General features: G+C 49.0%; 1 protein-coding gene across 1 annotated transcript in view; it reads left to right on the top strand.

The window, feature by feature from the left end:
- Window positions 1–1,975: 1,975 nt before the first annotated feature.
- LRFN2 (leucine rich repeat and fibronectin type III domain containing 2) overlaps window positions 1,976–22,249 on the top strand; it is a gene marked incomplete at its 3' end in the record, with an annotated part of 37,150 nt that continues 16,876 nt past the window's right edge. Inside the window, exon 1 of the mRNA XM_080806907.1 lies at window positions 1,976–3,384. Coding sequence (XP_080663033.1) covers window positions 1,985–3,384 — 1,400 coding nt within the window. The 5' untranslated portion in view covers window positions 1,976–1,984. The remainder of the gene's footprint in view (window positions 3,385–22,249) is intronic.

Genomic DNA, 22,249 nt, shown 5'->3' with positions numbered 1-22,249 from the left:
CCAATATGGTACCCGATGACCACATATGACCAAGGAGCACTTGAAATGTGCTCTCAGTATTAAAGACATACCCAATTTTGAAGACTTAGTATGAATAAAATAATGTTAAATATCTCATTGATAATTGTATGTATTGCTTACATGTGAAAGAATATTTGGAATATAGTGGTTTAAATAAAATATATTAAAATTTATTTCACTTTCCCTTTTTATATGCCCATGAGAAAATTTTAAGTTACATTTAATGGCTAGTAATCATCTTTCTATTGGACAGGGCTGATCAGAAACAACACTCTATCCAGATGCAATACAGATTAAGTCTCTGACCCTAAGGGGTCTTAGGTGGGGGATTTACCCTGAAAGACACAATAATGGAATTCGTATCTTCACCATAAAGTCGTATCTGATTGGAATAAGTTTTTAAATTTGCTTTATATCCTTTTAAATCTGCCAGGTGTTTTTTTCTGCACTTGTGCTTCTCAAACTGGGAGCTCTGGAGCCCTACTTCCTCCAGATATTAATGATGGTTGCTTCCAAAAAGGAATATCTTTAGCTTAAAAGGAGGGAAGCAATGCAGAATTAAACACTAATCCATTTTCTTTACTGCGGCAGAATTCCTCAACCCTTCTGTACTTGCTAATGCATACAGAGCTTTTGCAACAGCAAGAAAAATCAGGCAGTGCGTCCCCAACTCCGTGGCCTCAGAAGGCCTTCCTCGGCAGCACGTTGTTCTGAGAGAAGCCACCCAACCGGTGTGCAGGATTCTCAAACGTCCAACCCCATTGATGTTTTTAGCACCACATAAATAGAACTAAGTTAGTACAACATGGAATAGTGAGAAAACTGTAAGATTCGGAGGCACAAAGACCTGAGCCAGAGTCCATTCCTCCCTTCCCCAGATATCCATTCATGCAAAAGCACCAACTAGGTACCAGCCAGAGCCTCATGCCCTGAGTATGTTGTAGTGAATAAAAACAAGTCCCCGCATCCTGGGACTTTGATGCCAGTACAGAAGACAAGCAATACACAAGACAGGTAGATGAAATAAATACACAGTAAGGTAGATCACCATGAGCTCCCAGAAGAGGACACAAAGCAGGAAACAGGGACATGCCATCGGGGTGGGGCCTCGGGGAGAAGGTGACTTTTGAGTGAACACTGGAAGGAGGCGATTCAGGGTGGACGAGTCCTCATCTATATTCACAGATTAGCCCTTCCTTGTGAAAGCTGTTCCCAAAGCTCAAATGAGATGATGTGCATGGAGGTCTGGGCAGAGGACCCAGCACATACCAGGGTGCTCAGAAGAAGTTCATGCCTTTGCTTCCAGCCTCACCCCCTTCTCCACTTCCCTGAACTCCCAAAGCTTTATCCACCATGTAGATTCTCCATGGGGAAACTTACCTACTTCCCCAATAACTCTGGCATCTCCGGGGCCAGCTCTCTCCTTGTCCATGTCCTTGTTCTTATGAATGTTGGTCCAATTTGATTTCACTCCAAGTCAAAGTGCTTCAAAATACATTCAGAACATACTTTTCAAATCTGATGATTATCAGGTGAACCACTGGTATGGAATCATCCCTCCATTTGTTCAACACATTTATGGAGCACCTACTGAGTTCTGGGCACTGTGCTAGATGTGTGGGATACAGCAATTAACAAAATAGACAAAAGAACCTTCCGTTGTAGAGCTGACATTCCAGTGGGGGAGATAGGAAATACTCCATAAACATAGTTAATAAGCAAATTACATAGTCTGTTAGAAGGTGATAAGAGCTAAGGCAAAAAAAAAAAAAAATAGAACTATGTTAGCGGGATCGATAGGCAGAAGAGATTAGACCTCACAAGAGTACAGGCTGTTCTCTGCTGCTTCAAAAGGCAGGGGTTAGGGTAATAGGTGAAGCCCTGGTGGGGCATTAGGAAGTTGCTTCTTGACCCTGACCTTGTATCCCTCCCTTCCAGGCACCGCAGCCTGAGTGACCAGACCATGGAGACCCTGCTTGGTGGCCTGCTGGCGTTTGGCATGGCGTTTGCCGTGGTCGACGCCTGCCCCAAGTACTGCGTCTGCCAGAACCTGTCTGAGTCACTGGGGACCCTCTGCCCTTCCAAGGGGCTGCTCTTTGTGCCTCCTGACATTGACCGGCGGACGGTGGAGCTGCGTCTGGGTGGCAACTTCATCATCCACATCGGCCGCCAGGACTTCGCCAACATGACGGGGCTGGTGGACCTGACCCTGTCAAGGAACACCATCAGCCACATCCAGCCCTTCTCCTTCCTGGACCTTGAGAGCCTCCGCTCCCTGCACCTCGACAGCAACCGGCTGCCCAGCCTTGGGGAGGACACCCTGCGGGGCCTGGTCAACCTGCAGCACCTCATTGTGAACAACAACCAGCTGGGTGGCATTGCCGATGAGGCCTTCGAGGACTTCCTGCTCACACTGGAAGACCTGGACCTCTCCTACAACAACCTCCATGGCCTGCCCTGGGGCTCCGTGCGGCGCATGGTCAACCTCCACCAGCTGAGCCTGGACCACAACCTGCTGGACCACATCGCCGAGGGCACCTTTGCCGACCTGCAGAAGCTGGCTCGCCTCGACCTCACCTCCAACCGGCTGCAGAAGCTGCCCCCAGACCCCATATTTGCCCGCTCCCAGGCCTCCGCCTTGACCGCCACGCCCTTTGCTCCACCCTTGTCCTTCAGTTTTGGGGGGAACCCGCTGCACTGCAATTGCGAGCTGCTCTGGCTGCGGAGGCTGGAACGGGATGATGACCTAGAGACCTGCGGCTCCCCGGGGGGCCTCAAGGGCCGCTACTTCTGGCATGTGCGCGAGGAGGAGTTTGTGTGCGAGCCGCCTCTCATCACCCAGCACACACACAAGCTGCTGGTTCTGGAGGGCCAAGCGGCCACGCTCAAGTGCAAGGCCATTGGGGACCCCAGCCCCCTCATTCACTGGGTTGCCCCCGATGACCGCCTGGTGGGGAACTCCTCAAGGACCGCCGTGTATGACAACGGCACCCTGGACATCTTTATCACCACGTCTCAGGACAGCGGCGCCTTCACCTGCATCGCAGCCAACGCTGCCGGGGAGGCCACGGCCATGGTGGAGGTCTCCATCGTCCAGCTGCCACACCTCAGCAACAGCACCAGCCGTACCGCTCCCCCCAAGTCCCGCCTCTCGGACATCACCGGCTCCAGCAAGACCAGCCGGGGAGGTGGAGGCAGTGGGGGCGGGGAGCCTCCCAAAAGCCCCCCAGAACGTGCTGTGCTTGTGTCCGATGTGACGACCACCTCGGCCCTGGTCAAGTGGTCAGTCAGCAAGTCAGCGCCCCGTGTGAAGATGTACCAGCTCCAATACAATTGCTCCGACGATGAGGTACTGATCTACAGGTGAGCCGGGGTGGCAGTGGGGCAGGGAACTGTCTGGCTGGGGAAGGAGGAGGCGCTGGGGAGGGTTTTGAACTGTTCCCACACATGCCCCTTCTCCTAGAGGTGCCTGGGGGAGTTGTGGGGCGAGCTGTGCCCTCGGTGCAGGTAAGAGGACATGGAAAGCACATCGACTCAAGTGTAGGAAGAAAGGAACCCTGTGGGCAGCCCCAACAGATGTGTATGTAGGAGGACCAGGCCCCCCGGGGCGTGGCTCTGGCAGATGGGCATGTGGCTATGAGCCTCCGAAGAGTGGATCCGGCCTTCACCCGGACATGCATGTAGTCATGCTTCAAGCTTAAGGTCAGGAAGAGTAGAATTCGGATCACAGCCCCGCCACTTGATAGTCATTTAATCTTCCCGGCCTGCCTGTTTGTCCCCATCTGTAAAATGGGGACAATCTGTACCTTAGTCTGGACACTTGATTGCAGGTAATGGAACCCAATCCAAACTGGCTGAAGAAAGAGAAAGGGAAAAGGGAGAGGTAGGGTGTGGGCTCATGTAGTATTAAAGTCAGAAAGCTGCTCCAAGCTCAGCCAGATCAAAGGCCTTCCCACAACATCCTGTGTTCTTAGACTTTCTTACCTTCCCTAAGCTCTACTTTCTTCTGGTTGGCCTCACCCCCCACACCGTCTCTTCCGTCTGAGCAGCCCTCAAGGGAAGAGAGCGTCCTTTTGTCCCACTCCCAGCTGGTCCCACAGGAGCCCTGGATGAGCTCTCATTGGCAAAAGCAGGTCATAGGAGCCTGGGTATTACAGGTGGGGTCATCCTGTCCAACCCCCCCAACCCAGTGCTGGCATCTCTGGGCACCAGTCTCCTTTATCTGGAAACAGAGATAATGATGTTGACCTTGTAAATTTATGGTGAGGACCAAGGGGTCATTTCCTGGGCCTGGTAGAGAGGGAGGTTAAGACTAAAAAGCTGCCCCAGAATCACCTCCATCGTTCAGAGGGAGGAGCTCACAGAGTGATAGCTCCAGGCCCCAGGGTCCAGGCTCCCACCGAGGATGAGTTCCCGTCTCAGCCAGCTTTAGTTTGCAGTAAACATGAAGCACATGGCCAAGAATCTCACTGCTCAAGAAATGCCTGGTTTCTTCGGAAATCCTCTGTTTTCTTTTATGCTTTTATTTTATTTATTTTATTTTTTCAGAGAGAGAGAGAGAGAGAGAGTACTGGAGAGTAGATTGGGTCCAGAGAGAGGGAGAGAGAGAATCTTAGGCCAGCTCCATGTGGGGTCTGATGCGGGGTTCGAGCTAATGATCCTGAGATCATGACCTGAGCTGAAATCCAGAGTCAGACACTTAGCCGATTGAGCACCCAAGTGCCCCTCTTTTATGCACTCAAAATGATTATTCTGAGAAGTGATCCCATAGGCTTCATAGACATACAAAGAGTCCCTGGTGCAGGAGCGGTCAAGAGCATTGAAAGTTCTTCTGGCTCTGATCTCAGCTGATGAGTCTCTGGGCGGGAATGTGTGAGGGAGAAGAGCTTATAAGGAAGGCATTCATTCCACAAATGGAGTCCCTGAGACTGGGGTGCATCATGGAAACTGGTGGAAACCAGGGCACTTCCCAGGCCTGGCATACGCTTGGTTTGTCTGGAGAGCAGCTTCGCTTCTCCAGATGTACAGAAAGCAGCGTTAGAACCTAAATTAAATGTTTGCACACACACACATATAAAGAGATCTATAGATATATCATTAAGCCTAAATATACATGTATGTATTTTTCTAATTATAAAAGTAATAGTCACTGTAGAAAATTTGGACAGTAAAGAAAATGACAAAGAGTGGGGCATCTAGGTGGCTCAGTTTGTTAAGTGTCTAGCTCTTGGTATTGGCTCAGGTCATGATTTCAGGGTCATGAGATCAAGCCCTGTGTCCAACTCTGTGCTCAGAGCGGAGTCTGCTTGGGATTCTCTCTCCTTCTCCGTCTGCCCTCACCAACAAATAAATCTTTAAAAAAAAAAAAGAAAAGAAAATGACAAAGAGAGAAATAAGAATTATCTGTAACCCCACCAAAGTTAATCAGAGACATTTGGCTTCTCAGTTTTATTTCAATTCAGAACAATATTTATGGTCAGTCTAGTTTGTATTTCTTAATTCTTTGCACACCACATTATAGCTTGCTTAGTTCCCATGGTAGTAAAATGTTTTTCACTTCTCTGCACCACAATTTCTGTACCAATCTTCTACTGTTGAACATTTAGGTTGTTTCTCATTTTGAACATTGGAAGTAGTGCCTAGATGGATCATTGTACCTAAATATATCTGTGCAAGTTCAGTGATTTCCTTAGCTTACTTTTCTAAGGGTTGAATTACTGGTTTAATGAGTAAATTATAATCTTTATACATCGCATGTAAATATTTACTGACCCCCCGCACCGGTGGAAGGCGACAGCGCCCATTTTGACCACACCTTCGCCAATGACTGAATATATAATCACGTTCATCTCTGCCAATTTTATAGGTGAGAAATGGAACTTGTTTTAATTTGCATTTCTCTGGTAACTTGTGAGGTTGACCTTTGGGAAATAAGTATATTTCTTCACTTGTGAATTTATTATATGGTCTTGACTTTGATAAAAAGTGTAAAAGTGAAATGCTGCCTGCTCTGAGGCTCACACAGGCAAAGGGCGGAGGGAAGACAGTGCAGTGGGTGACGGGGGAATCGGGGCTGTTGGTGTTCAGACAGCAGCATGCCCAAATGGTGCCCCTCCCTGGGGACCCCAGAAACCCAGCCAGGGACACAGGAGGGGCTGGGGTTTAGCTCCTGATGTCTCTCAAGACAGAGTTCAAGCGGCTTACATTTGGTGGCTCAGAACCTGGAGACACTAGGTTCATGAAAGTAAATGAAATGAGAGCATCAGAAACCTTGGAATTAAAAAATAATAATAATAATTAAAAAACAAGAACAAAACAAACAAACCCTGCTGACTTCCTCTGAGGGCGGTCACAGGGACCAGAGGAGACAGAGCTCAGAAGGCTCTCCAAATAATGTGAGTGCACAGCTCCTGTTGGAGGTACACGCATCATTATCATTATTGTTAGTAAAAGTAATAGTGATAGTGAGAGGAAGTCCATTATCTTGCCTGCCGAGCTTGGGGGAGGAAACGGAAGAGGAGGGTTAAATACACAATTCAGTCTGAGTTCCAAAATCTTAGAGAAAACCTTCAGAGTGAGACTAGGCAGATGACAGGAACGGCGATGGCGGGTCACCGTCTTTGCCGGCTTACTGCATCTGACCCGCCGCTCAAGCGCAGAGTCTGAAGTAGAAATGGCCCAGAGAATCAGAAAGCTGTCCCGGCTCACGCGGCCAGAAAGAAGCAGGCAGGATTTGAACCCAGGCCTTCTGGAGTCCGCGCCTAGACTCGGCTCTGTGGCGGAGCCGCCCAGCGCCCCGGCAGCGACTCTGGCTCTAGAGAAATAGGGCACCGAAATAGGCAACAGAACTTACAGAAAATGAACTGGGGCTGCACAGTGGCTTCTGACATGCGCAGAGTTGAGCAGGGAAGTGTACACAAGAAGGGAAGAAAGGCCCAGAGCGGAAGAGGAGGAGGCGTGTGCGCTGTGTGGAGTGAGCCAAAGGCAGCCCAACGGGGCTTTTTAATCCGTGTTGGTAGCAAAAAGGAAAAATGACAACAGTCTGCAGGATGGGAAGGAGTTTGCAGTGAGACTAGACCGGAGCCAACAGGCCAGCCTGGCCATTTCGGATGGGCCCCCGACCTCGGGGCTAGGAGTGCAGGGACAGCAGGGAGGGCGCGAATTTGCACTGAGAGCTTCCTCCAGCCGGGCACTATTACAGCAAGGGCTTTATGCGGACCAACTCATTTAGTGTTTACTATGCCCGAGAGGGGAGAGCTATGATTATTCCACTTTCCATTTAAGAAACTTGTCCAGGGTGTGATACAGGGGCAAGGAGCAGAGACAGAGTTAGGATCCAAGCAATCCAGGAAGGGCAAGACCTATACTACTGAGAAGGAATAGAAGAATGTGGGTGGGTCCTGGTCCCCAGGCCCCCAGTGTCCAGTCCCAGAGTAAAGGAAGGGGTAGATGAGGTTCCCAGGCTGTGGGCGTGGTCCTGAGGCAGCACGGACAGAAAGAGAAGTGCCTCAGATGGGAAAAGGGCGGATATTCTGCTTTTCCAAGAATAGACTGAGTAAAGCATAGGATGCTAGGCTGGGCATGGAGTCCCTGCCAAATTCTAGAAAGGATTTCACAACAGATGGCGGTAAGCCCTCAGAAAAGAATGCTGATTGCCAGGGCCCAGCATGGGTTCACAAGGAGAAAATCCTGCCCCATTGCTGATCTGTCTTCAGGAGACACTGTGGACCTCGCGGCTCAGACAGGCACACCTCCCCATCATTCTCAAGGGCAGCACCTCTCTGTGGGCATCCTCCTCCTACAGCGATTCTCCACTGGATCCCACCCCCATGCGTCCCCACGGGAAAGTGGATCCGAATATCAGGGGATGCTAAGTACCCTTGGAAAATGTCCTAGGAGTTTCCACTGGCTGTGACTCACTACCATAAACAGAGCTTATTACAATTTTACAGGACATTTGACAAAATCTCACTTTGTGTTTGGGACAAAATGGAGAAATGCGTGCTGGTGAAATGCACTTGAAAATGGTCATGTAACCAGACTGATACACTGATGTGAAAGCGCAAGGAAGCCTCTGCCTTGCGCCTCCTCTGCTTCTGTCCCCGTTTCTGTTCTGCTCGATTCATTTTCCTATTGTCGTGGATAATAACACAGAAAATGTGTATTCCCTTCCCTCTGGTTCAAGGACTCAACTGAACAAGCACAAGGTGGGGGAAATCTGGCTTGACTGGAGTTTTGTGTGGTCTAGGCTCTGAGTTTTCACTGATCTCAAGTCCATTATACCTACAAAGTGATGGAGCTGCTGAGACTCCGATGGTTTTTGGTTGTGTTAACAGGAGGAAAATGCTCAGCTCGTGTGAGATTCTGATTCTAACCACTGAATCATTCAAGCCAGTTGGAGCAGAGCCGTGGAATGTTTGATACAGGACGGCGTGGTCTTAAGAGTCATTTTACTAACTGCAGTGTGTCCAGAGATCAACTGATGAGAATGGGATTCTGGAAACTCATGGGAGATGGAGGAAGGTTACCTTGGAGATGAGGCGACTCAGAAAAGAAGACCTACCTCCCTTAACTTATTCAAAAAGTTTAGGAGCAGAAGAGCGGAAAACACATGAACACATGCACGCACATGCACATATGAAAGTGGGCATCAGCTCATTACAAGGGAAAAGTCCAACAGCAACAGCCTTACATACCTCTGTCATTACTCTCCATGTGGCCGTGAAATTTGGTTTTGTGTCTTTCTTTCTCTCCAGCATGTGCTTTCCATGAGTACTCATCTTTGTACTCCCAGCTCCTAGTAAGTCCTGGCCCACAACAGCTACTGGGTCAACACTTGATGTACTTAACAGAATGGAAATGAGCATCAGGGCTGCCCAACAGCAGAATAAGTAAGAGCTGCCACAAAGTAGTGAGTTGCCCATGCCGGAAGGGTTCAAGCAGAACTTGGTTGACCAGGGACACTGAGTGGGCAGACTGACTTTAGGCAGGTATGGAAACATTTGGCTTACATGATCCCAGCCCTGATGGTCTCTTATTCTGTGCAAGACCTTTATAATCCCATGATTGAGGCAATACAGTTATTACTCTTGCTAAATCCACCTGCTTTTACCAGCTGGGTCTGATAATCTAACATCTTACCTCCCAGAGTTAGGGTGCCCTCTGTCATAGAGGTTTGAGCCCCAGGGCCCTAAGGCCACAGACAAGGACTTTAGAATGGGCTCAGATTGTTCAACCAGAACAGGACATGAATCATCAAGAGGTCATCATTGATCCACATTTGGGGCCCACAGAAGCCATGGGGGGCTGTAAGCAGTTTCTGAAAACATCAGGTTCTATTTCACATACCAGGAAGGAGAAAGCAGCCATAGGTAATCCCAAATCATGGATAACTCAGGATTTGAATTTGACTATGAAATAGGGTCTTGCTCTTTTATCAGATAATTAGCTCCTAATTATCTAATGGTTCTTGCTGACCTCCAAGGCATTTGTCCTCCCTGCGTACACATGGCTGAGCCCTGCAGTGGCCTGGCATGTTTCCCACGTGACCGGTGAGGGCCAACTCTTCCATCTTTCTGCCCCAGAGCCTGTCCTTTCAGGAAGTGGTCAGCATTAATGAGGACAGTGTCAGAGCAAGGAGGGGTCACAAGGGGAAGAGGGAAGGTGGCAGGAGAGGAGTCAGAAAAAGGGGGGCCTCCCTCCCTCCTGGAGAAGATAGCAACCCCTCCCGGCTCAGGCTCATCCCTGGTATGACATGGAAAGTTAAGTGCCCCGCATGTCATTATCAGCCCAAGTGACATTCACAAACACTTGTCTCCAAGAGTCATCAAGAACATCTGTCACCAGGCGTGATGTTGGAACCATCCCCAGGAGGGCTAGGGAACAGCAAGCATGCTTCTAAAGCACAGTGTGGAATTAGCCAGGATGCAGTCTTGCCTTTCCCTTGCTTATTATGCTGTGGTCATCCATAAGTAGGGCAATGATGGATTATGAGGAGACACACTGAAGTTGGGGGATGATAGCAGCCATTCCATGTCCCACTCCTGCTCTGTCTGCAGGCCTCCCTTTCCATGTTGTCTTCTTCATGAATGTCAGACATTACAGCATCCCCCATTCTGGGGAGACCGGACCACCCCACTGAATTTTGCGGTGCTGGGGAGGGGGCATCTTCTGCTGTTGCTCTGCCTTCCATCTAAGGAAAGGATAAGAGGGACAATTTGGTCAAGTCCCAGCCCATCAGGATCTTATCAGTCAATGCTTAAGTGGAGATCTATCTCTTATCATGAAAAGACAGCCATCTCCACCATGGGATGGAGGGGAATTTGCCAATGAACCTGAGACTTCATGGATATGGAGAGAAATTGGTAGGGGCAATTGTTTCCTAGAGGGAGGGGGAGCCCAGGTACAGAACCCACTGTCCTGGGGGACGCTTCCCTAGACACTCCAGCTTCTACTGAAAATGTTGATTGAGCTCCCACAGGTAAAGGAAGAAAAAGATGTAAAGGAGGAAACTGGGGTGGATGGGTCAAGGGAAGCTTCCCCAGCAGCTTGCTGGTTAGAACCAAAATCAAAATCAGCCTGCCTTGGATTTTATATGTTTCTAAATTTCTTGCACACTATTAAATTACGGAAACCTGACATCCACAAGGGAGGGAGGGACAGGATAAATATAAGGCTCATTTTATAGATGATGAAACTAATTATCCCACGAATTGAGTACATTTCCCAGGATTCCAAAAAATACAGAGGTCTCCTATGTTCAGTGCCAGGTACCACGCTGTGGCGCACATCTCACTAATGGCACATGATTTTTTGGTTAAGGCTATAGACTTGGGCCAAGGAGCACCAATTGTAACTTCTCCTTCTGAGAAGGGTGGGGCAAATCACTGGGAGTCTGCTGGATTGTTTCTCGAAGCTTTAGTTGTTTCCTGCATTTCTAGGGCCCAGCAGTGTTGAGGGAAAGTGGAACAGGAGGGCCAGTGAGAACCTTGGATCCCACTCAGAAATAGCCTCCTGGGACCAGCTAGCCAAAAATCAAGGCAAGATGAGGATTTCTATGTGGTACCAGGTAAGCCATTGTGAAATAACTTAGTTGTTAGAGGCATCCCAGAGGAAAACAAGTCTGCGTAAGAAGTCCAGAGTGGCAATTAGGATGAACAGAAAACTCAATGACTTAATCTCGTTAGTGTTTATACATCTCTCATGTAAAAGAAGTACAGCAGAAGAGAGTTTAGGTCTGGTTTTCTGGACAGCATGGCCACCAGGGGCCTAGCTCCTTCTAGCTTGCTGCCCTGCCATCCTCAGCACAGTTTCTGTCCTTAAGGTCACTTCATGGTGCAAAATGGCTGCTGAAGCTCTAGCTATCACATCTCCCTTCTATACACAACAGGAAAGATGAAAAGTAGAGACCAAGAGGGCAAAAGGAAGTTCCCAGAAGCCCCGGCCAATAACATCTGCGCACATCTCACTGACCATACCTTTCTCTAAGGGATGCTGAGAAATATTTATTTGTTTGTTTTTTAAAGCTAGGCACAATGTACACCCATTAATATAGAAAAGATAGGGAAGAAGCTAGCACTTCCAGAACCTCAGTTTACACTCCACCTCTACCATGTGCTAGTCCTGGGACCATGAGCAAATCATATCATTGCTCTTGGACTCCATGTTCTCCTCTGTAAATGGGAACAGAGATTCCTCTCTGCATATTTCCTGGGATTGTGATGCAGACTAAATGAGGTCATGTATTTGAGAAAACATCTTTCATGGTCAAGTGTGCGATGCTGAACACATATAAGTACTTACTGTTATTAGGAGCCTGCTTGCTTTCCCGTCTTGCCCCTCTTCTTGGCCCTCTTCTTCAAACTGCCTCTTAGGGCTCCAGTCTTCAAAGCCACATTCCAAGAGAGCTATAAACTTGGAAAATGATCTAATAGGGTTTTAAGAGATCAAGGCACAAGATGCAAACCCTTTCAGAATTTTTTACAGTTCAATTGGGAAGACCCAAAAGAATGAATCTCTAATGGTGAAATTTCAAATCCCACAACACACTTCTGCATAGGGAAGACATTTTTCAGGGGTGCCTTCCAAGAACATTTCAAATCATATCACTACCTTTCTCATCCTTCCTTTCCTGCTCTGCACAAGAAGATGACACTGCTCAAATTCAAAAACCTCCAGGGCATCTGCTCAGAGGTGACTAATTTCTCTACTTGTCATTCCCTCTTCATTTTCAAAAAGCTCTGGCTGGAGACATCTCCGAAGATAGAAATAATTAGCAGGAGTAAAGGGATTATAGTGTATATCTGGTCTGCCTTGCTTCTGAAATGTGACTGTTCCCCCCGTTGGTAAGGAAGAACTGAGAACCAGCCCCTTGTTAATTTTATTATACCTTTGGTTAGTCCGTGGGTGGAAGTGGGGATATCATTTATTTCACACCAGGAAAACACCAAAGAAGGTTCCCAGAGGGAGGGCCTCAACTTGTAGGAATGTGTGGTGCTGGGGTCAGCGCAGGTGGGGACGGTCATCATAATGCCATCAAACCCTTATCTGACAACTTGCCCAGGTCGGTTCACAGCAGCCACCTCTTTTCAAGAAGCACCTGGGGTGCAGAAGGTGTGACACCCAGGCACCCTGACCCCAAGTCCCAGGTTTCCACCTCCCTAGTGTTCCCAGATCCTGGCTGAATGCTTGAATCTTTTGCGGAGTTGTATCTTCCCTCTGAGGGATTCTGAGTCAGCTTGGGGTGGCGCCCAAGCATCAGTGTTTTTAAAGCTCCCCCAGCGACTCTGACGTGCATTCAGCATCATGCCACATGCCAGTGAAATCAGACGTGTGGGCGGCCCTAGTGGGCCGAGCCGCTGTGCATCCCACGGTGGGGGAGGGGCGCGGGCTGGTCTCTGAACTTCCGGTACAGGGAGAAGCCAGAAGACCTGCTCATCTCATCTCTTGGAGACTTTGCTTCCACCTTAACGTTGACATAAAAATCCCTTAGAATGGGGTTATCTCCCAAAAGGTAAAGTACGCACAGGCAAGTAAAGCACCTTGCACACTACAGTTGCTGGAGTCATTTGTTCTTGCCCCTTGTTTGAGCCTGAGTGATGAATAGAAGGACGGACTCGGGAGCCCCAGACATGGGCTCTTGTCTTTCCTGCTCTGAGCCTCAGGCTTCCTCTCTGCAGAATGAGGATAGTAAGGGCCCTACCTACCTTACTAGGTGGCAGCAAAATGGAAGGAGATATCAGATGTGACAAAGAGCATCTTCATAGAACGCCAAGTGCTTCTAGTGGCAGAGATCGGACTATAGTGCATTCATCAAATTTAGGGGGTTGTTTTCTGTTTTGTTTTTCTGTCATGTAGCAGAATCCCAGCCAGAGGTAGTTCAAGGCTGGTATGGAAGTTCCATGGCCTTCAAGGACTGAGGCTCCTTCCGAAGGTCAATGGCAAAATCCTTACCACATGGCTCATGTCTTCTATTCTCATTGACGCTTCTGCCTGGGGACTCTCCAGCAGCACAGGTGGACGTGCAGGGGACCTGCCATCCCCAGGAGCTGCACCAAGCCTCCAAAACTGGGAGTTGGAGGATTCATACCCCAGTTTCCTCTTCCTTGGATGATGGGGGAGGAGGATAACTGAGGCGTGTTCTGTGCTGCCTCCAAGAGGGTCCAAGTGGGATTGAGCCCCTATTGCCCACAGTGGAACCCTACTTAGTGGACCCCCTGTAAGGACTTCCTTCCCCGTCTCCTGACCAGACATTCCTGGGCCCACCTCCCATATAAACTACTGGTATTCGAATCCTTGTCTCTCGGTCTGCTTCTGGGGAATGTCATTAGGCACCACCTCCTGAATGGGTTAGCCCCCAGAATTCCCACCCCATGACTCTGCCAGAGGCTGACAAAGGTAGTCGTCTGTTAGGGATATCACTGCCCCAAATAAAACCAGGGCTCTGCGGGGAAGCTGGGAGGGGGCGAGAAAGACAGGGAAGCACACAGTCACTGCAGAGCTGTATGGGGGAAATCTTTGGTGTCATTAACTCTTCCTGGCACCTGCCCACACAATCCCAGAAACCAGTAGCCAACATGGAGCTGAGGCCAGCCTAGGAAAGATGATCCAGGCTGTTTTTCTGCCTCTCTCTGAGTGCTCTTTTCTCATCTCTGGAGACAGTGAGACAGAGAAAAGCAAAGAGGGATGTCTTAGTTCTTGCCAATTAGGGCTATGGCCTGCCATATGCATGTGTGATGGAAGTGGGCACCCTGTGGGGGACAGAAGGGTTCAGGACATGAAGTCAAATTAATGCCCATCATCTTCTAAGTCGCTGAGGTGGTGGGGGCAGAGAGGGAGCAGGCAGAATCACGCAAACCACAAACTGCAGTGTGCCAGCCCAGGATGAAGGCAGGGCCACGGAGACGTGCAATATGGATGAACAGCTCATTAACTATTTACAAAGGGGAGCTATTTCTAGCTGGGGTGGGCTCCAAAGATGGGCTCCGACTCATTCTATGGCTGCAGGGCTGAGGCTATGGGTGGAAGTCCTGATCCAGATGTGGGAACTGACTTGTATTGCATTGTAAAAGAGATAAGTGTTTGGAAATTAACCATCATGGGGAGCTATGAAACACTTAACCTTGTAACATGGTAATTAGTTAGTGATGATACTAAGTTTAGGGGCCTTTCAGTGTGGTAATTAGCCACCTAAAAGGTTAAACTCTAAATGAATTGCTTGGTGAACTTTATCCACTTGAGCTTTTTCATGAGCTAACTGAAGTGAATTCACATGCCTGGGTATGGGGGGTGTTCTAGGAGGTGGGGCTTCTGGAAATGGGTGGAGTGGAGTGTAAGGCATGTCCCGGGGAATAGGTAGGATTTGGAGGGAAGAGGGGAAGGTGTAGCTGTTTTAGGTGGAATCGGTAAAGACAGAGCAGAGGCAAGAATGCTTAGTCCTGGTCAAGGACTTATAAGGGCTGCTGGTGTATTAATCAGCTGCTGCCACAGTAACGCTGTGTGACAAGCAACCTCAAAATCTAGGCGGCTTACAACCACTAACGTTCCATTTTCTTATTTTGGGTCTGCAGGTTTGCTGGAGTTCAACTGGTCTTGGGTAGCCTGGGCTGGGCTGGACTGGGCAGGGCTGGGCTGGGCAGGACAGAGCGAGCTGGGCTATGGCTTAGGTTCTCCCTACATATCTCATTCTGGAGCCCAGTAGGGGCGATGGCTGTTCAGAGTGTGTTCTTCTCACAGTGAGAGCAGAAATGTGGGAGAGCAAGCCCAACAGAAGAACCAAATGCCAAGCTTGTGGTGACATCACATGTACTTAAATTCCATTGGCCAAAGCAAGTTAGATGGCCAAGCCCAAAGTCAGAGGGCAAGGCATGCACTTCATCCACCATCAGGCCATGGTAAGGCTGCGGAGGTATTTTCTTTTGGGAAAGTGAAGAAACAGGACCAACAACTCAATCTGGCGCACAGGGCCTACCTAACAGAGGAACTGTCTCTAGGGCAGGTTCTCAAACTTAAGCATGAATCCGAGTCATCTGACATACTTGTTAGCGCACGGATGCAGGACCCTGCTGAGTTTCTGACTCAGTTGGTCTGGAGCAGAGTCTGACAATCTGCTGTTCTAATACATTCTCCCAGGGATGCTGATACTATCACTTTGGGGACAACATTTCAAGACGCTCTGGTCTAGGAAAATAATAGGTTTGTTTAAAGAGGATGGGAGGGGTCAGCCTCTTGGTGTCCTTGAACATCACACAAAAGAGCTATATTTACTGAATCCTTACTACCTTCAGTTACCTCCAGTTAACTGTTCTAAAAGCATTCTGTGTGTTTTGTTCATTGGTATATGAACCCTGGAGGTGTGACATAGCCATTTGACAGACAAGGACTATAGAGCCATAGCAGGTGATGTGAATTATAAGGCCCCCCAGCTTGGAGTGGGTGGAGCTGGAACTTGTAGCCAGTGCTCTGTCCTGTCCTGAAAGTCAGGCTTCCTCCTTTTGACAGTGGGAAGCCAGGTCAAGTTCTCTGGGAAGGAATGACCTGTGGTAGAGAAAGCTCTGGATTTGGAACTGGATGGTCTAGGCACAAACCATGCTTTGACTTGCAGTAACTAGATTTTGGGGTAGTTAGATCTGTTCTGGAGTAGACTGTCAAGAACCTAGGGTTAGAACAAGATAGGCAAATTCCTTACATTCTTATGAAAGAGATGGAGAAAAAAATTAACATGTGCATTTGGAAGAAAAATAATTAGTATAAGGGGACACAGAATGAGGGGTTATTGCTTTATATAGGTAGTCAGGAATGGTCCCATTAAGGAGTGACATTGGAAGAGAAACCTGAATGGAATGAGAAAAAGAGCTCAGCCAGGGGAAATAGTATGTGCAAAGGCCCTGGGAGAGGAACAAATTTGTCTTGTTGGAGAAGCAGAAAGGACTCCAGTGTATCTGGAGGAAGAGTGACAGTAAATGAGGTTACAAGACTGGATGGGGCTGGATCATGTAAGGCCCGCTAGGCCATGGTGAGGCCTTGGATTTTATGTTGAAAGAGATGGGAGCCACTGGTGGGGAGGTCGGGGGGGGGGGTGAATACAGAAGAATGGCATCATGTGATTAAGAAAGAAGATTCTGGCTGCTAGGTGAAGAATAGACCTCAAGGGGGCAGGGGAGGAAGCAGGGAGATCAGTTAAAAGATGGTCTCAGGGGTCTTAGCTATGTCTTAAGACTCCCCCTGCTCCTTAAGGTTCACGTCCATAAAATGGGTGTCCTCAGTGTCCTTCGATGGGGGAAGGAGATCAGGGTGTGGGCAAGTGAGTGAGCAGGAAATACTCCAGTAGGGAACAAAGCAGCCCTCTGTCATGGTTCTTCTGGCGGAATTCATGGGCTTGCCTCTGCTGGGCTGGGGAGGCTCGTGGAGGCCCAGCAGCAGTCTGGAGTGGAAAGGAGTCCCCATCTGCCCCCCCGCAGAGCAGACATCTCCAGCATCACTGTCCCAGCTCCGCAGTCAGCGTCCCCCATCCTCTCCGCCCCCAGCCCTCTCACTCTGATAGGGAGTAATTATTTATGTTCTTGTTTAATTAGCTCATTAGGCATGTGCTGCAGTATTTCTGGTAATAAATCTCCTCCTCTAGTGGCTCTTCAGTGCGTTTTTGCTGGAGCCAGGCCGCAGTGACAGAGGCGGCTATTGCAGATGTGAGGCTAGCTGGTGGTTGGGGCTCGGTGACCTGGGTTCTGTCCCCTGCGGGGCGTGTGGCCAGGTGGGGAGGCTGCAGAGGCCCTGGGCAAGGAGACAGGATCTTGGAAGCTGAGGCGGTGGCAGCAGCCGGCACCGAACGCCAGAGAGATATTTTTACCACCCGTCAAAATGCCACCGTGTGTGAGCCGGTGCCAAGGGCTGCTTCCCAAGGCTGCTTTGCGCTCCTCCCCCAGCCTTTGATTGTCGCTCAAAAGAAGGTCTGAGTGAAACAGCGAGACTTTGAAAATTCCCGGGTCGGCTAGGCTTGTGCCCAGCAGTTCTTTCCCTCTGGCAGGGGCTGGAAGAAAGCTGCTCTACTCTAACAAAAGTGAGTGGGTGGGAGCTGCCAGGAAAGCACCGGTGCCAAGATTTAGACCCAAACCACCCTCCCCCCCCACACACATTCTGTCTAAGATGGGCCTACGAGTAGGACCCCACCCAAAAATATTTCCTTCATAGAAGATCAAAGGGCCTGAAATTCCACCATTAGAAATGCACTTCTTTGCACTTATCATAGGCAAAACCTAGGTGATGCTGCAGTGGTTTCCTCCGGGACTGGTCAACAGAGGATATGGACCAGAGGCAAGGGCACAGTGGAGGTCCCAGCAGCAAGAGGTGGGAGGGGGTCAGGGAGAGGTCATAAGGTGACCTCAAAGCCCAGTTCCCCTGTGTGGACATATTGCCAAGGACTTGAGAGAGCTCAGGGAGAAGGAGGGAAAGCCAAGGTCTTGGGACTCGTCCAGCTATTTATTTGGCACAACTCTCTTGTATTCTGTTCTCCTGTCTTTAAATGGGCCTTGTTCTTGCTACTTGCACAGACTGAAGAAGGTCCAGAGTTAGAAAGGGACAGTTCAAGGTCATCCAGGCCAGCTCTCTCCTTTCTTTGTGAATCCTTATGATGCCCACCACTTCTCCCATCTATCACCCCACCTCACCTCCCCACCATACCCTTAGGATGTTAACTGGCCCCATATGGGAATAGCTTGCATACACAAGAAACTACCCTCTCTTTTTTTCCCCCCAAGAGCCCCAACTACCATTGGATGCTCTAGCTGAGAAGATTTTCCTTATTATAAGCCCCCAACTCCATCTGCCTCTACTTCCTGCCCTTCCATTTTGCCTTCATCCTCATCAGAAGTAAAATGTATTCTGGTTTCAAAATAGGTCCATTTAATGTTTGCAGATAATTCTCATGGTTTGCCGAATGCTATTTTTTTTCAGCTTCAATATCCTCCTTCCCTGCCTTCTTCCCTTCTTGCCTCTCACCTTTAGTCATTGAAGCAGCCTTTATTTTATGCAGCTAATGTCAAGTCTGGGCCACTCACAGAGGAAATGGCCACTCACCAGGACACACCTGCCCTGCTGCAGCTCTCATTTCCCAGGGAGGCGGACCTAAAGGACTCGGTACTTAAGGAATACCTGACTCAGTTACTATGGCTAGAATAAGTGCCGTGCAAGCAACAGGCAGGTCCTGGAAAGGTCAGGGAGGTCTTTCTGGAGGAGGTGACCCAGAAGGTCAAGTAAGAGCTCGGTCGGTGAAGAGACACAGGAGGTATTTCAGGTACAGGGTGGTGGTCTGGTTGTCTCTGGAGCAGGAAGGGAGCGGCGGGTACATTCTCTGGTAGTGCCTCCGGCTGTGCCCTCCCTCTGCATGGGTAGGGTCCACTGGACAGTATGCTGGATGTCACTGGCCATTCCCAAGTGGACTGCAGCACCCCTCCTGGGCTGGGGGGTACCCCTCATCTGGAGTACGATCAGCCCTTTATGCTCCTGTGGTCCCAGGCCCACCCAGACTGGATGCCCCCAAGAAAGCTGTTCCTCTCACTTTGTTCTGAGGCCATCACATACCCCCCATGCTCTTCCCAGGATAGAATGACCCAGGGCTGCCCAGCGGCTCTGTAGGCATGCCTTACTTACCTGGCACAACCAACCATCCTGGGGTCCAAGGCCTCTAGCTCAAACCTCCTTGCTGATCTCTAATTTGCCATAAAGTACTTTTTTTTTTTTAATGTACTTATCTCCTATGTTTTCATGTGGCAAGTCATCATATGTCTTTGGTTAGAAGTAAGTGGATTATAAATCACAAAACCAACTGATGGAAATTAGGTCAAAAGTGCCAAGTAAATGCAGATTTTTTTTTCTCCAGTAATGATGATGATAATAAGAACCAACCTTTTGGAGAAATTATGACATGCCAGATACTATTCTAGTGGTTTCCATTTATTAGCTTATTCAGTTCTTCCAACATCTCAATGCCGAGGGTCCTGTTATTATCTTGCTTTTACGAGTGAGAAAACTGAGACTCAAAGAGGTTAAGTAACTTCTCTGGGGTGTTCTGCCAGGGCTTTGAACCCAGGCAGGTGGGCTCCAGGGTCTAGGCCTCACTGCCTTAATAATATGCAGCTAGCATCTCAAAGCATGCTCCGTGCGCCCCCATTGCACTGTGCATTCGCACAACAACCTGAGAAGTGGCTATTACTATTAAGCCCATTTTATAGGGTAGGGATCTTCAGGATCAGAGAGGGTAGGTTGCACCAGGTCTCTCAGCTTCAATGTAGCAGAGACAGCATTTAAATTCAGGTCTGCCATGTTCCAGATAGCTCCTGAGCACTCTTCTTCCTCCCAGGCTGTGAGTTAAGGTAGAGAAGAGTGAGAGGGATATCTTGGGGTCACTGGTAGTATATTCAGTCTGTGGTTGGTACAGTGAGTGGAGCATGTGATTCTTGATCTCAGTGTCATGAATTCAAGCCCCAGCTTGGGCGTAGAGCTTAGAGAAAGGAAAGGAAAGGAAAGAAAAGAAGAGAAAAAGAAAAGAAGAGAAAACAGAGACAAGTGACCCCATTTCCCTTCTAGATCAACCCCTACCCAGCCACCTAATCTTTTCACAAACCCAGAGCCGTCAGCCTGCTGTTACTCAGAACCACCATGAGGAGAAAGGGGAAACGTGAACACATCCCTCCCACCCCCACGAAAGGAAGGAAACAAGGGGAAACAGGTGGGTGTTATAGGGAGGGATCTCAGCCAGCGTGGAAGAACATCCGGGCAGTGCTGGTGATGTCTAACAAAAAAAAAAAAAAAAAAAAAAAAATCTTTCCTTTTTTGAAAGGAGAAGGAGGGCCTGGCTGCATAAAGGGCCTGGAAGGTTCCATGGGAGGCCAGCAAGCTGATGCACACCTTTTGCCCCTTCTGTACACTGAGGAAAGTGATGGCCGGGCCCTGGGGCATTCTCATTTATAACTTGCCATTTGAACCATGGCTGTTTGGCCTCCCCATTGCTGCCTCCTCCCGGGACCGAAATGAAACACGGGTCATGGGTTCAACCCTAGTGATGGGGTGTACTCAGGAGAGAGAGAGAAGATTTATGGCTTGGTCTCTGCTCTTAATGAGTCATCATCCCCCAGAGCCACTGTGGCCACTGCCTTGCTGGCCGGGTGAAGCCCAGAACTAGTGCTGAGGGGCAGGAGGTTGTGCAGGGCTGGAGGATGGTGCCATGAATCTTTGACAGCCATGGGGCTCCCTGGCTCGTGGACGTGCGGCACAGGGAGCCGCCGATGGATCACAGCTGGGCTGTTGACCTTGAGTCTTAAGCAAAGTGAGGAAAAAAGGTCATATTTATTCCATCAGAGCCACAGGAGCTATAAAATATTGGAGTGTGGATAAAGAAAGTGGTGAATCACTCATCACTCTTGGGAACTTGGCTGCTCTGTCTTCCGGCCCCATCACCCACTGGGCAACCTGAGGATCAGTGTGCTCGGAGATGGGGGACTCCAGGGGACCCCAAACGGTGCTCTCCCTGGAACAAAGAAGCACCAAGAATCGCTGAGATTCATAGGTTCCTGGAACGTAAGGTGTCCTTCATTGCAAATGTGACCTTCTCAAGGAAGTTTCCCTGGCCCCTCCCACTTATTGCTGAGCCTGCCTTCCTTCTACCAACACTTTTATCTCCTTTTAAACTGCTACACTTTTCCTTTTTTTCCCATAACATGTTCCATTTTATGACATATTCACTCATTTACCAATTATGTTTATTCTTTACTTTCTGCCTGCCCCCTGCCCTCAATGCTGAGAATGTCAACTCCACAAGGCAGGGACTTGTGTCTAGTGCTCACTGTCATATCCCCAGTGCCTGGGGATATGCACGGGCATATAACAGGTGCTCTGGGAACATTTCTCGGATGAATGGACCAGCCTGGAAAGACCTCAGAAATGATCTAATCCCAACTCTTCCCTGTGCTCAAGAAGAGCAGAGATCCAGACAGGAGGCATGGGACTTGTCCGGGGTCCTAAAGCCTGTTAGGAGTCTCCAGGCTGGCAGACGAACCCAGGCATCCAACTCCTGGGCCAGAGCTGGGGTCCTAGTGGTCTGACTGGCAACCACAGCCATTGAGGATGTGCAGATGTGCTTGCTGGTCACATTCTGCTAACCACCTATAGGATCTGCTAACAGATGTGCTAACCACCTATAGGATCCGGAGCTGGCAGCCCGCGGTAGGCAGGCTGGGGCTTCCTGGCTTCCTGTCTTGATTAAAAAAACAAAAAACAAAAAAAGTAATGAACAGACTGATAACTAACTCCCTAAGCCAAAGGGGGTAAAATAATATGGGTTCCGGGACTGTGGGAGGTCGGGGAATTTTTACAAGGTGGGTGGGAGGGCGATGAACCCCTCCCCCTCTGCCAGGCCCTTCACAGGGATCACTCATCTCCTTCTGACTCTCAGCTGTGATGGAGCATAATAATAATAGCCAACATTTATTGAACTATGTGCCAAGCCCTGTTCTCAGTGCTTTTAGGTATTCATTCATTTAATCTGCCCGACAACTCTATGAAGTGGAGAGCTTCTATTATCGTCCCCATGTTACAAATGAGAATCCGGAGGCAAATATGCCAGCATATAAATGCTTCCATTCTGGGTGCTTGGGATGCATCGGTGAATAAAACAACGAAGGATCCTCATCCTCATGGGGGAAGCAGGCAACAAGCACAATAAATGGGTAAATTATCT

Source organism: Martes martes (genome assembly GCF_963455335.1).
Source record: "Martes martes genome assembly, chromosome: 6".
NCBI classification, from domain to species: domain Eukaryota; kingdom Metazoa; phylum Chordata; class Mammalia; order Carnivora; family Mustelidae; genus Martes; species Martes martes.
Note: the sequence above shows the minus strand (reverse complement) of the source record. Positions and strands in the feature narration are given on the sequence as shown.